The sequence below is a fragment of the Chelonia mydas genome, chromosome 1 (genome assembly GCF_015237465.2).
Source record: "Chelonia mydas isolate rCheMyd1 chromosome 1, rCheMyd1.pri.v2, whole genome shotgun sequence".
NCBI classification, from domain to species: Eukaryota; Metazoa; Chordata; order Testudines; family Cheloniidae; genus Chelonia; species Chelonia mydas.
The window spans coordinates 343,500,695-343,521,549 of record NC_057849.1 but is presented as its reverse complement, the minus strand read 5'-3'; the positions used below and the strand labels follow the sequence as shown (position 1 = coordinate 343,521,549).

General features: G+C 44.0%; 1 protein-coding gene across 2 annotated transcripts in view; it reads left to right on the top strand.

Moving 5' to 3' along the window:
* Nucleotides 1–5,831: 5,831 nt before the first annotated feature.
* CALU (calumenin) overlaps nucleotides 5,832–20,855 on the top strand; it is a 28,900-nt gene continuing 13,876 nt past the window's right edge. The window contains exons 1-2 of one of the 2 annotated variants that reach the window (XM_037889439.2): nucleotides 5,832–6,008; nucleotides 19,035–19,272. In XM_037889439.2, coding sequence (XP_037745367.1) covers nucleotides 19,052–19,272 — 221 coding nt within the window. In that variant the 5' untranslated portion in view covers nucleotides 5,832–6,008; nucleotides 19,035–19,051. The remainder of the gene's footprint in view (nucleotides 6,009–19,034; nucleotides 19,273–20,855) is intronic. The other variant, XM_037889440.1, reaches the window with a different exon arrangement.

Sequence of the window (20,855 nt, the reverse complement as noted above, 5' to 3'; positions counted from 1 at the left end):
TTATATCCTACCTATCTAATGTGTTAAGCTCAGTTTGCGGTTTTTGTGTATTTACTAAGGTAATCTGCTTTGTTCTGGTTGCTGTCCCTTATTGTCACTTAAATTTTATCTTTTGTAGTTAATAAACAAGAAATAAGCTTATACCAAAACAGAGTTTGTGCAACTCATAACTGGGGTGGGGGGGGCACAAAAAGCTGTGCATAACTCCTTCCACATTGAGGGATGGGTGATTTTTATGAGCTTGTGCTGTGCAGATCTCACTATACAGCGCAAGACAATATTATTTTGGGTTTACACCACAAAGGAGGTGAGCATGTGAGTGCTGGGCAATCCCCTAGCTGAGTCTTCCCACAGAGAGCTGATTGCAGGCTCTGTGTGATTCAATAGCTGGGTGTGTCCCTACCTGTGTGTGTGTGTGCTGGAAAGGGGCTTGAGAGCTGGTCACAGCAGCTCAGAGTGAGGGAAACCCAGGCTGATGAGACAGGCGGGCTCACTGGGACCCCAACACATCTGGTGGCACCCCAAAAAGGGGGGTCCAATCCATCAAAGACCCAATATGATAAGAACTGGAAAAGGCTAGACCGTTCTGGGCGAAAAGCTTATTCCTCAGCTACACTTCAGTTTCACATAGCCAAATATGCTGCCCTGCTGGTCAAATATACACACAATGTATTTGTCAAAATGTCAACTTTTATTGAAAATGTACTAGATGACAAAAAAGAACAGTACAAGACAAACATTTCTGAAGGGTCTCTCAGTGCCAGGACGGCCCTCCAGGCCTCCCTTGACTCTGCAGACACAGCAGCATGATCCATCACGACATCTGTGGTCATATGCGGTGCATCGTGGCTCCACCTCTCTGGGTTTCCAAGGGAGGTCCAGGCAAGAGTCGAGGAGTTACCCTTTGAGGGGCAGAAACCAATGTTTCGTGACACCCCTAAAAGACTCCTGGGCCATCTTAAAAACCCTTAGCATTTACATATCTGCAAACAAAAAGAAACAGAACAGGTTTTCCAATCAGAGATTCTGGTCTGTGGCTGAGAGTATGGCGTAAAGACAATATGACCAACAGCATAAACAAAAACAGAACAGACAGCAGACCCATGATCAGCCTTCAACATCTCAACAATCCACCTCTAAACAATCATTTTGCAGGTGTGGTGTAAGACACGAGACCTGCAAACTCTCTGACTCCAGAACCAGAAACGGTCTGCCCATTTGGAGACCATCTGTCACAGTGCTACTCAGTCTGAAACACCATCAAGACAGACAAATGGGTTTAGAGATTATCCAGAAGGGCTACACCATCCCCTTTATTTCTATCCCACCCACCCTTCCTCATCCCTCTTCAGGGACCCCTCTCATGAGCATCTGTTAAAACAGGATATAAATCATCTCGTACAATTAGGTGCCATGGAACCTGTACCATTACAACACTGGGGAAGAGGTTTTTATTCACATTACTTTCTAACTAAGAAAAAGACTGGCGGGTGGAGACCCATCCTGGATTTATGAAAACTCAACAAATTCGTAAGAACACAACATTTCAAAATGGTAACTAACCACAATGATTCTGGCATTAGAGAAAGGAGATTGGCTCTCAGCCCTCAACCTTCAGGACACTTATTTTCATAACACCATCCACCCATCACACAGAAGAGTCCTGAGATTCACCCTAGGGAAACAGCATTTCCAATATAGAGTACTACCCTTTGGCCTTTCCACTACTGCAAGGGTTTTTCCAAAGTTCTCGCTGTCGTTGCAACTCACCTCTGCAGATAAGGAGGAGTGATATTTCCATACTTAGATGACTGCAAGAAGCAATAAACTCCACGCAGAACACAATAACCCTGTTCACCGATCTAGGGTTGCCAATAAATGTACAAAAGTCCACACTGGCTCCTGTCCAAAAGTTGGAATTCATAGGAGCCTACCTCGATTGTCTCACAGCAACAGCAATATTACTTCAACAACACTTTCTCACTCTAGTCAACCTAATTTCAAAGGTGATGGACAGCCCCCAAACATCCGCCAGAACATGCTTACAACTCTTGGGGCATATGTCAACAACAACGTTTGTTGTAAAACATGCCTGACTCCACAGGAGATGCTTGCAGGCCTGGCTTCGAACAGTGTATACCGCACAGTCGCTCTCTCAACGGACGCTCCTCAATGTCACACAGGTGTAAAAGACTCGCTAACATGGTGGACACAACCAAAGAACGTCTGCTCAGGAGTCCCTTTCCAACAAAGAACTCCCACCACAACAAACGCTTCTCTAATAGGTGGAGGGGGGTGGAACATCTATGCAACAATATGATCCAAGGCAACTGGTCCCCAGCAGAGTCCAACCTGCACATAAACTTATTGGAGCTAAGGGCAGTCTGAAATGTATGCAAGCACTTTCTCTCTTTAATCAAGAACAATGCCATCAAGATCCTCGCGGACAATATAGCATGTATGTTTTATATAAACCATCAAGGGGGAGTGCGATCATAAGTGCATCACCAGCAACACAGAGCTATCAGCATCCTAGCTGCCGGAATGTCAGAATACAACAGTGGCTCCACTAAGCAGGGATTTCTCACAAACACACAAGTGGGAGATGGATCCTGGAATTCTCAAATCCATATTCAAACTATGGGGGTTCCCCACCATAGATCTATTTGCAACAGCTCAGGATGCCAAGTGCCCACAATATTGCCCCAGAGCAGCAGTGGGGCACCACTCCCGAGGTGAGGCTCTCTGTAGGGAGCCAGGGTGGCTCCCCTCCGAACCAAAGGGTAAAGAGCCACCCTCTCAGCCTGAGTGGGCGGGGCCAGGCCAAGCTTCCGCCAATCCCCGGAAGGGGAGGGGTGGGACAGGAAGTACAAAGGGTGGGGCCCTTTGCCCAGTGAGGAGAGCACCAGGGAAGGAGACAGACGCAGGCTGCTCCCTCGTGATCCTGCTGCTGACCCAGGTGAGGCCCTGGGCTAGGAGGAACCGGACCAGGAGGAAGGCCTGTGGCAACCAGGACTACCAGTCGCTGAATACCCGGAGGACCTGGAGGGGCCCGGCTGCAGCCCGGGCCGGCGTGAGTCCGACACAGCGGGGGAGCTGGAGCTGCCAGCAGCGGAATACCCGGATGAGCTGGAGGGACCGGAGAGACCCGCCGGAGAGACAGGGTACGAAGTAGCCCCGGGGCAGAACTGCACCGTGGGGTGGGTGTGTTTGGTCAGTGGGCGCGGACGGCCCCGCTGACCCAGCGGCAGGACCTTCGCCTCCCGCCACGGACTGGGCCCAGGGGCTGGAACGCAGTGGAGTCGGGTGGGCCTGAGTTCCTCTACCCCGGCCAGCCTGCCTTGGGTAGCAGAACTGTGTGCTACAGACTCGTGCCGGCACTCCCCTGCCCGAGGGGCGCGCTACAGACTCGTGCCGGCGCTCCCCTGCCCGAGGGGTGCGCTACAGACTCGTGCCGGCACACCTTCCCCGCTAATTCCCCAGCACCCGCAAGGTGTGACTGAGGCCTTCCAGTGGGATCATAGCCCTCCATCGCCCCTAGGGGCTTGGAGGACCGACTGAAACCTGTCACACTCTCCTCATAAAATGGGAGGCACCACTGGTGTATGCATTTCCTCAAACTCCACTCCTAAGAAAAGGAGTACTTGTGGCACCTTAGAGACTAACAAATTTATTTGAGCATAAGCTTTTGTGAGCTACAGCTCACTTCATCGGATGCATGTAGTGGAAAATACAGTGGGGAGATTTTATGTACACAGAGAACACGAAACAATGGGTGTTACCATACACACTGTAACAAGAGTGATCAGGTAAGGTGAGCTATTACCAGCAGGAGAGGGGATGCGGGGGACCTTTTGTAGTGATAATCAAGGTGGGCCATTTCCAGCAGTTGACAAGAACGTCTGAGGAACAGTGCGGAGGGGAGGAATAAACATGGGGAAATAGTTTTACTTTGTGTAATGACACGTCCACTCCCAGTCTTTAGTCAAGCCTAAATTAATTGTATCCAGTTTGCAAATTAATTCCAATTCAGCAGTCTGAGTGGGGTGGGAGGAGGTATTTTTTCATGCTTTGTGTGTATATAATAAGATCTTCTACACTTTCCATAGTATGCATCCGATGAAGTGAGCTGTAGCTCACGAAAGCTTATGCTCAAATAAATTGGTTAGTCTCTAAGGTGCCACAAGTACTCCTTTTCATTGGAGTCTGTTTTTGAATTTTTTTTGTTGAAGAATTGCCACTTTGAGGTCTGTAACCGAGTTACCAGGGAGATCAAAGTGTTCTCCGACTGGTTTTTGAATGTTATAATTCTTGACGTTTGATTTGTGTCCATTTATTCTTTTACGTAGAGACTGTCCGGTTTGACCAATGTACATGGCAGAGGGGCATTGCTGGCACATATCACATTGGTAGACATGCAGGTGAACGAGCCTCTGATAGTGTGGCTGATGTGATTAGGCCCTATGATAGTGTCCCCTGAATAGATATGTGGACACAGTTGGCAGCGGGCTTTGTTGCAAGGATAGGTTCCTGGGTTAGTGTTTTTGTTGTGTGGCAGCTACTAGGCAGCTCTCCTACACCACTTTCTACAAGCCATTACCCTCTGATCCCACTGAGGGTTACCAAAAGAAACTACACCATCTGCTCAAGAACCTCCCTGAAAAAGCACAAGAACAAATCTGCACAGACACACCCCTGGAACCCCAACCAGGGCTATTCTATCTGCTACCCAAGATCCATAAATCTGGAAATCCTGGACGCCCCATCATCTCAGGCATTAGCACCCTGACAGCAGGATTGTCTGGCTGTGTAGACTCCCTCCTCACGCCCTACGCTACCAGCACTCCCAGCTACCTTCGAGACACCACTGACTTCCTGAGGAAACTACAATCCATCGGTGATCTTCCTGATAACACCATCCTGGCCACTATGGATGTAGAGGCCCTCTACACCAACATTCCCCACAACGATGGACTACCAGCCGTCAGGAACAGTATCCCCGATAATGTCACGGCAAACCTGGTGGCTGAACTTTGTGACTTTGTCCTCACCCATAACTATTTCACATTTGGGGACAATGTATACCTTCAAATCACCAGCACGGCTATGGGTACCCGCATGGCCCCACAGTATGCCAACGTTTTTATGGCTGACTTAGAACAACACTCTCCTGCTGGTAATAGCTCACTGGTCCTGATCACGCTTGTTACAGTCTGTCTGGTAACACCCATTGTTTCATGTTCTCTGTGTATATAAAATTCCCCCCCCCCCCGCCCCGTATTTTCCGATGCGTCCGATGAAGTGATCTGTGGCTGAGGAAAGCTTATGCTCAGATAAACGTGTCAGCCTCTGAGGCGCCACAAGGACTCCTCCGTCTTCCTGCAGATACAGCCTAACAGGGCTGCTATTCCGCCCCCACTCCGAAGCACTCCTTCACAAGATCAGGCAGGACCCGTGACGGGAGTAGTCCGCCAGCCCCATGGAACAGGTCATGAGAGCCCAGGGCTGCCTCGCCTCCCAGTGCCAGGATCGCCCTTCCCCCTCCGCCAACGGTCATAGCCTTCTTTTCCCGCCCTTTCTAACGGTCACTCCCTGTCCTCGCGCCCCCCTCATTCCTCTGCGCTCGTGGCAGTCCCAAGCCTCAGCCTCAGCGCCGACGCTTGCGCAGAGAAGAGACCGCCCCCCCCGGACGCCGGCGCGCGGGCGGAGGGACGAGGGAAGCCCCGCAGTGGGCGGACCCGCGAGCCGGCGCGCGCCTGAGGACGTGGCGCTTTCCAGCCAATCCAGGCCGAGTCGCCGCAGCCCTCCGGCGCCGCCGCGCGGTGGGAGGGAAGCCGACGGGGCGCCCAATCCGAGCCCAGCGCGTGGCGGCGAGGGAGGCGGGGGCGATTCCTGATTGGGTGGCCGGGCGGGCGCCGTGGGCGGGGCGGGCGCCGCTGTTTCCGGTCCGCGCGGCGGGTAGCGAGCTGAGGGAGAGCGAAGCCGGAGGGGCTCCTGGCGGGAAGAAGGTAACCGCGGGTGGGGGCCTCCGCCACCCGCTGGCGCCGGGGCCTGTCTCCCGGGGAGGGGGAGGGAGAGGGCGGTGACAGCCCTGGGCCGGGCCCCCGCACGCTGCGGGCCCTTCCCCCCGCACGCTGCGGGCCCGGTGCTCAGGGCCGGGCGGCGCCCCCGCGGGGGAGGGGAGCCTGGGGCCGGCCTGGGGGCGCGCTCTGGCCCGGGGCTTGGCGGGGAGCGGCGGCTTGGCCGTGACGTTCTGCCGCTGGAAGAGCGTGGGGGAGGAGGAGTGCGCCTTTGTTCCTCGCCCCCGCCTGGGACTGGGGTGGGTCGCCCCAAGCCGCCCCCCCCCCCGCCGGGGGGGGCGCGCGCTCTGGTGCAGCTGCCCGCCCGGGCCCCGAGGGCGTGGCGCGCCCGCCCTCGTGCAAGCGCCCCAGCCTGGCTTGGTGGCAGGGTCAGTGGGGCAGGCCAGGGAAGGGACGCGGGGTGCAGCGGCTGGTGGCTGCAGAACCAACCCTGGTGTTTGTGTAGCTGCTCCAGAGGCCACAGTTGGGGGGAGGGGGCTTTAGGGGCCCTGAAAGCGGGGGCTGATGACGTGAGACTTAACTCACCAAGAGCCTTCCTTATTGACAAAGCCTCATTCGTGTGTTTGGCACTGGGCGCCGCATGGAGACTACAAGAGCGGCCATACCATAGTGGGACAGATCAGTGGTCCAGCTAGTCCAGTATCCTGTCTTCTGACAGATGGTGCCAGGTGCTTCAGAGGGAGTGAACAGAACAGGGCAATTATTGAGTGATCATCCCCTGTTGTCCAGGCCCAGCTTCGGACAATCAGAGATTTGGGCCACCCTCAAGACTAGCCCTGGCCACAAGGAGCTTACCTGTACTTTGGCTTGTGCTGCTTGTATGACTTATAAGGGCCTGAAGTCTGTCACTACTTAAAAAAGCTCTTTAGACCCTCTACGTGTATCTGGAATGGCATGTGGCTCACTGGATGGTCATTTGTGCTGATTTATTGCATCACCCCTTGAGAAATTGAGAGGAGATGCGCCACTTCAAAACAGCATGTCTGTTGTCTTGTTCACTGAATGTTAACAGAAGAGCCAAATAAGGTTTCAAGCTGTCGAAATGTCAGCTGTGTGGGTGAATGAATTTTTTATTCATCCACAGTAAATTGCTGTACTGTTTCTCACCATTACTCATATTGATGGTTAATAAAACTAAGTAGAGTTTAGATACCCAGATGATAAAAGACCTGTATAAATGCCCTGAACTAAGTAATTTTGCATTTCCATTATACTTTGTCCCAGAGGATCTGTGAATTGACATATTAACTACATGGGGGTACATGAAACAATCTCTCTAAAATAGTCATCTCTATGAAAACAGTGCAGTTGGATACTACAGGTATTTCTCCGTGCCTCTTGCTGAGGGTTGCTGCATTCTTTTCCCCTTGTCCACCCTATGCAGCAGTGACCTTTGCTGTAACCACCAGATTTTGAAATGGAAGAACTTCAAAGCCAGTAAATATTTCTTTGTATTTGACTAGAGCAGTTGTGTGAGTAATGTCAACTATTCCCTCTCTCGGCCACCAGGTGAGTATGTACTGCATCTCCTGATTTTCAGCCAAGATCATGAGTAAAGATCTGGTGTTTCTGTGTGACAAGACATATCATTAGGCCATGGGCTGGTTCATGGAATCCATGTTAATATTATTAAAAGACAAACTTGAGCATAATTTCAAGATTTGTTGAGCTGTGTTGTCCATGTTTTTTCTGTGTGCTGGAAGAGATTTTTTTTTAATGTATTGTTGTAGCACCTCGGAGTTCTAGTCATAGACCAGGACCCCCTTGTGCTAGGTGCTAAAGAGCCATTTAGGTGTTGCACTGTTGTGAGTGACCTCTTGCTGCAGATACTTATTTGCAAGAAAGGAATAACATGAAGATCAGCATTCAGATCTTAAACAAGTTAAGATTGCTATGAGCTCCTATTGTTGCAAGTAGAGGTCTCTCAACTCCAAGCCATTAATTACCACTTCCTAGTACCCACGATGAACCCCAGTACCCATTTATGTACCCATTTATGCAGGTAGCTTAACAGAGAGTGGGCTAGTGTTGATTATAAACATATTGTTAGTTGCTTATTGTGACTTAGTGGAAAAAACTTACATCAGTGAGGTAAATGATGGCTTGCTTTTCCTATTGATTGTAACATAATTTAGAGGGTCTTTAGATGTTGCAAAAGTTTTGTCATATTCTGTAGACAGAACTGTTGATGACTTGCGGAAAACATTCTCTTTAATAATAACTTTAGCTAAAGATTTTTCTCTTGTTTGCATTGGAACAAAATCTCTGATAGTGGGTATGAGATTGTGTCAGAGGAGTCTAATGTTTGGATAGGGTGGAAATGATTAAAATGATTCAGGGTGGATTTTATTTAAATCAAATTGATATAAATCATGATTTAATCATGGTTTTCTACATAAAAGTGCATTCTTGTTGGTTGTTATAACCTTAATACATGTTCTTCACAACTCAGAAATAGATGTAGGTTTCATTTTTAGAAGGGACACACTATACATTTTTAAACAGTGATTTATTTTGAAAACCTTTCAGATTTAGTTTTATAGCTATATCAGAAAATGAATGATTGGTTATTTCATTTACCAAAGGTAATTGAAGCAGATATTTATGAAGCCATTGGGAGGTGCACTATCTTCAATTCAACAGGTTAATCGTTAATATTTGGAGGATTTTCTTGCCAGGTTGTATTAGGAGGAGAACATCACCAGACAAACATTTAAATATTTTTTTAACTAAAACAACAATGTTAAGTATTCTTGAATTTTTTCTTCAACAACAAACATATAATATTTTAAACAAAACAAGCATATGTCCCTCATTTCTCACATTTATCTCCAGACTTCTTCCCCTTGTCCAGATCTATTCGGCTCCCAACAATCTTCTATTCATTGAACCTTTTGAAACTTTGCACTTTTAGAGAGAGGTAAGGGATTGACTCTGTGTACACAAATTTGCAGAGGTACAATATAGTTGAGGTCTGTTATTTCTCTCCTCTATATATTATTTATTTTAAAACATTTTTGCTGTTAACAAGCATTGTTACTTCTGGAGACACAAATCCACAGTTTGAGAACTGCAAAACTCAGCATCTCTAATGGTATCTTCTAGACTGAGCACTGGGTCCCACTCGGTAGATAGAAAGATTAACCTAAATAATCTATACAGAAGCCTGTGGAACCCCATAAGATTGGGTCCCTAATCCATGAACTATTGGAACTCATTTACAAAACTTTTCTTAAACATTACATGAATATATTGTCTCATACTATAGAACTAGAATTTATAATCCCTATTCCATGATGAGATATCTTTGAGCTATAATGTAGCTTAATTAAAACTATCTCTAGGTAGGTTTTTTTATTTAAATCCGATTTTTTCGATAAAATGCTTTTTGAGGAAAAAACCTAATTTTTTTTTTAAAATCATTTATTTTTATCCACCCTGAAATGATTACGGTCCTGACCATGCTACAACTTTACAGGTTAGAACCAACAAACTGCTTCAGAGTGTCGTTTGTGTCTACATACAGCATGCATGAAACTCTGCAATTGTGGCATCTAACAGCATCATCCCTACCAGAAGACTAGTCTGACACATGGTTGTCTTCCTGTAACCAGTCTTGCAGACCTGTTTTTTTTTTTCTTTTTTTTTCTGGTGTGGATAGGACCCCCTTAAAAGTGTTTGGTTTTGCAGGTTTCGCTTTACACTCTGGTATGTCCTAACACACAGAGCTGGGAGTATTATCTACTTGAAATGTTCTGTGTGCATGTCATTAGAGTGCTCTGAGTTTTCCCAGAAAATGCTGATTAGTGTAGGGTAGGCGGCATCTGAGGAGTGGGCTCATAGATGATTCAGGCATCTCTAAGGCAGAAAAACTTCAGTGGACACAATTCTGTCTCTGTCATTGTAACAGGGTTATATGAAAGCATTACAAACTGGTTTCAAAACATAATTGTAATATGGAGACACCTTAATATGATGGGATTATAGAGTAGCAGCCGTGTTAGTCTGTATTCGCAAAAAGAAAAGGAGTACATGTGGTACCTTAGAGACTAACAAATTTAGTTGAGCATAAGCTTTCATGAGCTACAGCTCACTTCATCGGATGCATTCACCGATGAAGTGAGCTGTAGCTCACGAAAGCTTATGCTCAACTAAATTTGTTAGTCTCTAAGGTGCCACAAGTACTCCTTAATATGATGTTTACTCTCCACCTGAATACTGTGTTAAGTTCTGGTCATCCCAGCTCTTAGGGTTCAGAGAAGGTCTATAAAATTGACTAGATGCATGGAAAGAGTTGTACATGAGGAACAATTAAAAAGGTTAGGACAATTTAATTTAAAAAGTAGAAAAAATCATGGCACAAAATAGAGAAATATAAAAATGACATAGCATAGAGAAAGTCATTTGCCTGTTCCTGCTTAATCTTTCTCATAATACAAGAACACAGGGACATACAGCAAACAAAAAGCAACACATTTAAATCTTTTTAATGTGATGGAATGAACTGAACAACGAGATACTGAGGTCAACAGCTTAGTAGGATTAGAAACTTTAACAAAATTATGGATATTATAATATTTAATATTAATAAAAGATATAAACCCTTATGCTTCAGGAATTAAGCCAACTGCTAACTTCCTGAGATTGGCAAAAAATTTCCTTTACCAGGTGGTGGTTCTGGACATTTTCAATTTCATTATAGAATATTTAAATTTTTCCCTGAAGCATCTGCTATCACATTTCTTGTGTTTGTAAGAGTTTTGAAAATGTAAAGCAGTATATAAGTACTAATAATTTTCATAACCATAATGTCTATAGCTGGAGCAGTGTTGTGAGACCTGAATTAGTGTCTGTAAAGCATTTTGAGATCTTTAGAGGCAGAACTTTTTGTTTAAAGTAGTACAATTATGTTCCTTAATTAGAATATCAAAACTTGAAATAATGAACAAAATTAAATTAAATCAAATAGAACAGTTGCATGAGAGTCTCTTTGGCAAATCAGGTTTGCTGGGTGTTCTCTCTCTTCAGAGTAGATATGTTCATGCACAGTTAAGATGACAGACTGCCTGAATGCTTTATGGAGCTGAGGAATCCTAGTTTTATGGTGATACATGTTTCTGTTGCAGAAGGTAGCTGAGAACTCCTGACATTCTTGGAGGTTTCCAGATGATGTTCCCCTCCCTCCTTCCAAATGTTCCAGCATTCAGCTTATCAAAAATTCTTCAACTAAACTACAACTTAAAGCTTTGTCTTTGGTGTGGAAAGGAAATTTAATCCTTTATAATTAAGCTAATTTTTTAGCCAGTTAGGTCTTTCTCTTACCAGTTATTTGCATTTCACTGGCTCCCAATGATCCCTGTCAGGATTGGGGCCTCATTGTGATGGGCTCTTCACAGAAATGATTCCCTGCTTCAGCAAGTTTACAGTCTAAATTGAGGCAAGATGTGAAGCGGGGGGATGGGGGAGAAGGAGAGGGAAGACTAGGGTGACAGTACTTAGGGTTTTTTGTTTTTGTTTTTTTTTAACAATCAGTGAACAAAAGATAAATCACTGATTGGCCACCTGCCTACCCACTATAATTTCCATGTTTGATCGTCTTGATTGTATAGCCGGGAAGGAGGAAATGCTTTTATGCGTTTGTTTTCCATACAGACATATGAAGTGCAGTTAAATTTGATCAGAAAGTAGGTTGGTTGCCTTTCTAAATGTTACGTTCTTTCTCTGTCTGCTCCTTGTTCTGTTGGGCAGGCTTGGTTTAAGGCATTTATAGGAAACACAAGATTTGCTACATGGGATTCAACCGGTGGTCCATCAAATCCTGTAACTTGGCTCTGGCAACAGCCAGATGCTTTAGCAGAAAGTATAAGAAACCCTACCAGGAATAGTTATGGAATAACCTACTCATAAAAGCTTCTTTCTTAACCTTGTTCATTTAGTGTTCGATTTAATGCCCTAAGCATAAGGGTTTACATTCATTAAGCAAAAACCCAACCCTTTTGCTGTGTAGCATACAGGGTTGATAAAAATAGATGATTTGTTTAAAAAAATCCTATTTTCTATTTAAATTGCATTTTTATAAAATTTAAATACAGGTTTATTTTTTAAAAACAAACCTATTTGCAATTGACAGCCTATATTAAGGCTTAAACTTACCATGTTTAATTTAAATTATTTTAATACACAAAAAATAGTATTAAACAGTACATGTTTATCACCAATTTTTAATGAAAGTCAGACCACTGAACTGATGGAAATCACTGGCTGAGCACCTGGAACCATAATTTGCTGAAGTGCTAAACCAGCTTCTGATAGCAGTAGCTTCTTCTATAGGTACAGAGAGAATATTTTCTTCATTTCAGTTTATTCAGCTAGTTCAGTTCAATTACTAGTAGTTCCTTCAAAGTTAAGAAACCAATTGAGAGTTGAAAAAGCAGGAAAGCTTGTTTTCTTCTTCCAATCTGTGGGAAAAAAACTAGGTGTGATAGGATGAGATCTACTAGTTCTGAAATTGTGAAGGACATGGTGACCAGAAACCATTAGTTCAATTCACTACCTATAAATAATATGTATTTGTTTCATAAATCAGTTGTTTTGCATTTAAAATTATTTTTGATTTTCTTTTTGAATGTATCCAGCACATTTAAGGTACTTAAATTTTAAAAAATGCTGAGCTTGACACAAATCACAAGTATATAAATTTATAAATAAGAAATACAGGTGAGTCACATCATATGCACATTTAACTTATGCGAATTCAACTATACGCGGTCGGCAAAAATAAAGAAAAATAACAAGATACCTGTAAATAGTGTGGGCAGTTCCGCCCACCATTCCACTCGATGAGCATGTGCCCTGGAGTGAGCGTGAGATGGGAGACGTGAATTTGCTATTCCCTCAGTCTGTCTCAGTTCCCACATGCCTCTCATCGTGTGAGCATCTTGCCGCACTGAGTGTGATTCTAGTGTTTAAAGATACTATACGTATTTTTCATACAACATGGCCCCTAAATGCAAGCCAACTACTTCGTCTGGTGCTCAACCAAAGAAACAGTGATCTGTTCCAATGCTGGAGGAAAAACTGGCTGTGCTGGACTTATTGAGAGACAGTATGTCGGTCTCCAATGTGGCGCATAAATATGGCCACGACGAATCTAGCATCCATGTCATCAAGATTCGAGAGAGAGAAATTCGTCAAGCCGTGGCATCAAGTGCTCCAATAACTGCTAAGGTGATGAGCCAGGTGCATGATAAGACTTTAGTGAAGACTGAAATGGCATTAAACTTATGGCTGGAAGATATGAACTGTAAACGTGTGCCTATCGATGGCAACTCGTTGCGAGAAAAGGCTCTTAGCCTCTACGCGCTGTTCAAACCTCCCGCTGAAGAGGGACAGCCTTCTGATGAGAAGGAATTCAAAGCCAGCCAAAGTTGGCTTAACAGTTTTAGGAACCGCTTTAGCCTCAAAAACGTGCAGTCTACTGGTGAAGCTGCCTCTGTCAATGAAGAGGCAGCAAAAGCCTACCCCGAACAATTATAGAAAATCATAGGCGAAAACAGCTATCTTCCAGAACAAGTTTTTAATGCTGACAAGACTGGGCTCTTCTGGAAAAAAAGTCCAACCGCATTTACACTTTGAAATCAGAAGGACAAGCCCAATTTGCTGAAGTATTCCAAGCAGCGAAACACTTGAATGATTTAATTTCTGAATACGATCCCTCTATGGAACGAAGCCTCAAAATCACATATAGTATTACGGACGATTTGAGACCACACCAAGAAATGTTTGAGACGCTCAAGAGACAACAGTGACAGTTGCCGATCACCATGTTTTTCAAGGAAAAACAGCCAGCAGCAGATGAGCCTACGCAATCAACTTCAAAACCATGTACAGTATACTGTACTTTATGGGCGATTTAAGGGATTTGCAAGGGTAATTTTGACTATACATGATTTTAGCCTTATGCACTGACTTTAGAACCTAACCCCCACGTAAGATGCGAGTCCACTGTACATCATTCCCCATTTTCTAGCATAATAAATGTAAAAATTAAGAATCTGAATGTAAATTAAGCTATATAATTGCTTAAACAAATGTATAGCTACCGTGTATCCTTCTGGTTAGCAAAAAGAAGCACCAAATTTAGCATAAAAATCTATATTTAATTGCAAATCAACATATTTTAATGGTTACTAACCAGTAAAAATCAAACTTTCCTTAAGAAAATAATTAAAGTACAAATGAACGATTAAAACTGATTTAAATCAAGGTTTTCTGCTTGCTGATTTAAATCATGATTAAAATCAGTGACTCAAATCACTTTGATTTAAATCAGTCCATTCTGGTAACATAACCGTAGATGGTCGTATTATCGACAAATGTCTAATACTCTTTTAAACTTTCCTAAATCCCCATGCTCAATGATACTTTGTGATAATGAAGTCATAGATGAATTATGAATTGTGTGTGTATGTGGGGGCATGGTTAGTTATTTGCAGCATTTTGATTTCATGTAATGTCTTTGTTCTTGTATTATGAGTAATTAAATATGGGCTCCTCTTTTGCCTTCTCTTTACCATGCAATATGCCGTATGTGCGCTGTAATATTTCTTATACATCTCTCTAAGCGAAACAGTACAAATCTTTGAAGTCTCTCTCTACCTTTATTTTATTCTGGTACTCTGAGAACCTGCTGATTCTTCTAAATCTTCTCATAGATAAGAACCAGAACATGAAGACATACCATGATTGATATAAAGGCTTTGTAATTTATAACCACTGTATGTCTAGCTTCAATATCACAAGTTATAATGTGATCTGCTTTGAGACTGGCAACTCCAAATACAGAGTTCTTGTGTAATATGAATGGTGGAGCTCTTTGTCAGGGTTGCTTGTTCCATCCGTTTTAACTTCATATCTCTTGGTGTGAATATTAGTTACATAGCAGGATTATCTTCATCTGATTATTTCTTTAGTCATAATAACCTTTAATCTCTTCCACTGCCTGGGAAACCTACATCTGTGTTGAATGTGGCATTGAATCTCATCCTAAAAACTTCACAGTGATTCATGTGGCAAACAGACTGCACAAATCCATTGGATATTATTCCTTACTGTGCTATTTACATCATCTTAAACTAATATTTGTAATGTGGTTATGCGCCACTTAAACAACAGAAATACTGTGATTTACAAGAAGACTCAAGTAACTGTTCAAGTATGTATTTATTTAACTTTTCCTACTTGTTTCACTTGCTTAAAGGATGGCAAACTTTCCTTTTTGTTAGCTTTTTAACCTCTTGAAGTAGTTTAAACTAATGTGGGAGGGTTTTTTTCATGACTCCTATTTCTGTGAAATAGAACTGTTTTATAAAGCTACTTCTTGCAGGACTTTACTCTTTTTATGTAAACATCTCCACTTGTACCATAGTGGGTGAATGTGAGTGCCTGTGATTTAGATATTGGGTATAGGTATGTTACCCACTCATACTTCTAAATTCAAGTTATGACTAATTAAATCAGATAATCAAAGGAAATATTTGTGTGGGAGATGGGAGAGACACTTGCTTACCTTTGGAGACTAGAATAGTTTACCCTTCATGAGTCCACTTTTATGTAATATCTGTCTCCTAAAAAAAATTTGGGGCCAGGGGAAGAGATGTGCATTTGTAATCTGATTCTAGGGTTTGAAGACTACTGAACTAACTGATCAGGATTCAGAATAATCTGCAGTTTCTGTTACCTATTTGTATTGGATGTGTTGGGCTAAGGACAATTAGGGCTATGATTGCACTAATTGAATCTTCTTGCTGCATGAATCTAATAAATCAAACCAGAATATTTGGACTGTTCCAAGTTAAACATTAGTCTTCAGTGCGTATTTGCATTCATTGTCTTTTAATCCAGGCTGTGCATCGCTGTAGTACCTCTCTGCAATGTATCATTTCTAATTTGGCTGCAACGTTCAACTTTTGGAGATAGTACCTATGTTTAATTTGGAGGCAATAAAGTAGCATCTAGGTCAGGGGTCTCAAACTCAAATGACCACGAGGGCCACATGAAGACTAGTACATTGGCCTGAGGGCCGCACCACTGACCACCCCAACCACGTCCCCACTCCACCCCTTCCGTGAGGCCCCGCCTCTTCCCACCCCTTTCCTGCCCCCATTCCAACCCCTTCCCTGAAATCCCCACCCCAACTCTGCCCCCTCCCTGCCCCCAGGGGGTGCAGGAGGGGTGCGTCAGGGGGCTCAGGGCAGGAGGTCGGGGTGCAGGAGGGGTGCGGGGTGTGGCAGGGAGCTCAGGGAAGGGGGGCGGGGTGCAGCAGCAGGCTCGGCAGGGGGTTGGGGTGCGGCAGGGAGCTTAGGGCAGGAGGTCGGGTGCAGGAGGGGTGTGGGGTGTGGCAGGGGGCTCAGGGCAGGGGGTTCAGCTGCAGGAGGGGTTCGGGGAGCAGGGCAGGCTGCCTGCCTGCCCTGCCTCTGCGCCACTCCAGGAAGCGGCCGGGACCTGGAGGGGGGCACAGGGGTCTGTGTGTTGCCCTGGCCGCTCCTCCAGGTACCTCCCCCAAAGTTCCCATTGGCTGGGAATGGGAGTTTTGGGGGGGTATCTAGAGGAGCGGCCAGGGCAACACACAGACGAGACCCCTTTGTCCCCCCTCCCCGAGGTCCCAGCCACTTCCCGGAGCAGCGCAGGGGCAGGGCAGGCAGGCAGGGAGCCTGCCCTGTCCCCGGTGTGCGCCGGGCCGGAGCTGCTCTAGGTAAACGCTGTGGGGGTCGCGAGGAGCTGGTGGGCCGCAGGAAATAACCCCGCAGGCCGCATGTTTGAGACCCCTGATCTAGGTCAATGGTGTCAAACCATAAGGCTGTGTGGGCAGGATGCGGCTTACATGGAATGTTAAAATCTTAGATTCTGCAGAATTTTGTTTGAAAAACAGTTTCTCGGTCTCATGGTTGCCAAGTATACTTTGTGAATAGCCACGTTGTCTTCCTGAGTCTGCAGACAGCCTGAAACAATTGTGCTGAGGTGTGCCTTCCTGTCCATATTAATCTAACTGGAGTGTTAACTCTAAAGCTTAATGATACAATTTTAAATGTCGTCATTAACTAATTCATTTCTGATCATTGCAGATGGCATGGGGAAAGAGTAGGAGTGAAACCCATGGTGGGTGGATTTGGGAGTTACTTCAGTGAAGGAAATGCAGAAGGAAGAAAGGAAAAGCGATATAAAGACCCAGGAAGTGGGAGAGAAGTAAAGAAAGGAGGTTGGGGAACAATGCTCCTAAAAGTGAGAGTTTTCCCATTGAGTGATGCTGAATACAAGAAGTTACTGAACAAAAAAAAAACATTTTCTATATTAAGACTACATTCTGCCATTAATCTTTGTGCAGACTTTACATTGACATCAGTAGGAATTCTGTTGTAGATCAAGAAGAGTATATAGTCTTAAAATTTTCCCAAAACCACAGAAAATGTTTTAAAGTGAAATTCAGCCCTCTGCACTGAATGAGTTTGACAGTGGTAAACTAAGTGTTTGTCTGGAGGGCTGTACATCTTTGGGGTTTTGTTTTTATTTTTAATCAATATTGCTGCACCTCCAATAGAAGTGATACTAATAAAATTCCTCATATTTGAAAGAAACAGAGCATCTTTTTAAAAGACATTAAATATGGTGAATCATAGGATAAGAATAACGTGATTGTTTTTTGGTTTAGTCCTTAACGCTGCAACTTTAACGTAGTAATGTAGATTTTTGCTGCTGGTCGCACAAGATTTATTGAGGGGGAAAAATGATGGGGAGAATATCCTAGTTCTATGACCGACAGGACCCAGTTGACAAAGGCCAGCTGTTGCCTCTCTCTTATTAGTGCACTATGCATTTGTAGACTTATGGCTCGTCAACACCTAAAACTTAGATCAACCAAACTACCTTCCTCAGGGATGTGAAAAATTCACACCACAAGAGTTGTAGTTCTGTCGACCTAAGCTCTGGTGTAAGTACCAAGAGGTCGACAGAATAATTCTTTCATCAGCTTAGCTATTGCCTCTGGAAAGGGTGGATTTACTACAGTGACCGAAAAGAATTCTTCTGTTGCTGTAGCAAGTGTCTGTGCTGCAGTTGTGCCACTGTAACACTTGTTGTGTAGACATATACTTAAAAAGCAACCATTTGCCAAAGGCTTAATAGTATCTGTTCGTCCGGTAGGCTAAGGCCCCGTTCCTTAAATGGGATCCACTAATATGGAGTCCCATTGACTTCAGTGGGATTTCTTATGTCTGCAAGACACTTGTATATCCTGCTGATGGGCATGGTATAAAAAGTTAAACAAAACAATCCTGTATGAGATAACAGTTAACCAAGACTTGTCAATTTTAAATGTTAATAACTTCAGAATTATTGACCTAACTTACTTCAAATTTGCCTCAAATTGTTTAGGTCTAATTGTGAGCTACAAAATAAGACAAGCTTATAAGAAATTGGCTGTAATTTAAAAGGCACGGACAATTGATGTGAGCAAACCAGTTTTGAAGACTGCAGACTTAATTAGTGGTGTATGCACTTAATTAGTGCATAACACACGTGTGTGCGCCTGGAAACTGCAAAAAATGGTGCATGTTCAGTATGCAATTTTCAAACTCCCATAACTTTAAACCGATTCAATTGTATTTTTTAAACCGTCTGAAGACACTAGTTGTGGACTTGACAATAAAGGTCTTGGAAGAGCCTTGCTGAAGGCCGATCTGCGTGGTGTTGTTGATAGCCTCGGAGGGGGGCCCTATAGAAATGCAGTGGCTACTTGTAATCCGGGGGTGAGTAAGGCAGAACAAAATGAAAAGTTGGGCAGAAATTCTGGGTGTCTGGATTCATCCAGCCTTCATTATTAAACACAGAAAATTGAATCTGAATGAGTATCTTGGGAAAAGCAAACCCCTAAATGACTTGTCTGTTAATATCCCAAAGGTTCATCTTGAATCGTCATGACCATTCAGCAGTTTCTTGTGTACCTATCCCTTTGTGCGGTCTGTGTCCTCACCAAACCCACGGACAAGAAGGACCGTGTTCATCATGACCCGCAACTCAGTGACAAGGTCCACGATGATGCACAGAACTTTGAGTATGACCATGATGCTTTCCTTGGTGCAGATGAGGCCAAAACCTTTGACCAGCTGACACCAGAGGAGAGCAAGGAGAGACTTGGGTAAGGAAATTAACTAGCTTTTTACTTCATTTGAGAAGAACTACCTCACATTTTTACTCATCTGGAATTTTGCAAAATAGTTTTTCCCATTCTTTGAAATGTAATCCTAAAACTCAAGTATATTGATATTTCTTCTATACCAGATGACTGTTTGGTACAAATGTTCTAAATTTAAAACTTTAAATGGGGTTCAAAAGTCAGTAGTAGCTCAAATGCTACCCGCAAGCCAAATGTAGCCTTGTAAAGTTATAGGTTGTCAGCTCCATATTAAAGATGAGATGTGCTGCAGTTTCTTTATAGGTGTCATCATGCAGTATGGTCTTGCCTCTCATATCAAGTTAAAACATTGCATGCTGGGCTAAGTTGCCTCTAAGTTGCGCAGCCATGCAGCAACCTATTAAGCGCCGCGCAGGCGCTCAGGCTGCAGTGGGGAGAGATGCCTATCCCCAGCCCAGCCCCAGACCTTCGACGGCTGAGGCCTGAGCCCTCTTCCACATTCTGAACCCCTCTGGCCCACCCTCTCCACATGAATTTTGTTATGTGCCCCTGACACATCACCTCCATGTTGCTGTTTGCTCCACTCCATACAGTTCAAGGTAACTGGGTGCTGGCAAGTTGCCATTATTTAAACAAAGCTTGGCTTCTGTCTTAAGGGAAAACTAAAACCCCCTGGCAGGAGCTCTCTAGTCATATTGATTCCCATCTAGGAGGCGACTGCTGCACAAAAACCACACCCGTTGGCACAAGCTAGTGAAAAAGCATACTTTTTAGTTAACTTTTGTCTTACTACTTTCACTCTAATTGGCTCCCATTGATAATGCCAGGATATGACCTTGAGAAGGATAACAGTAAGAGCTGCGGCACAGCAGTTGTTTGCTCTTCAGCATAACAGGGCATTCCCTCTGTCCAAGTGTCACGTAGCTGCACCTGTCACCACTCTGGTTTATATTTGGCTTTACACTTTGAAGCATAAGCCTACCCAATACTGAAAGCTGCTGTTGAAGTGGCTTTTGTGAGTGCCCCACCTATGACACCTCAGCACACAGCCTTCCTAGCTTGCCAGATGCTCTAATATACAATTTTTCAGCTTTATTTAAGGTTTAAAAACTATAAAACTTAAATAAATGTCTTTATGGTATTAACAGTAAAATTATTACAGCATAAACTGCTTTTTGCAATTTAGTTTTCTGTGTTTTTTCACTCAGCTTGGCAATTAAATTAGACCAATCAGTTTTGCTTTTTAAATTCTCATGTACGATTTTTGCATCATAAATGTAAGAAGGTGCTCTGTAAGCAGACAAGACAGGGCCCTTGCCCCAAAATGCTTATAAGTGACACAAACAAAAACAAATGCAAGACAACTGGTTTTGGAGACATTACTGAGGTGACGATATATGCCCTATGCTTTGCACAAAGATGGAATGTTCATGTTGCAGGGACTGAGTGGGGAAAGATTTAAGTCCAAATTAAACTAGTGATTGGCACTTAAAAAAAAAAAAAAGTTTTCTGTAAGGCTCTGCAAAGACTTGCTTTTTATAAAAGCCTGAATTTCAAGAATAAACTACCTGAGTGTATCTACGTGA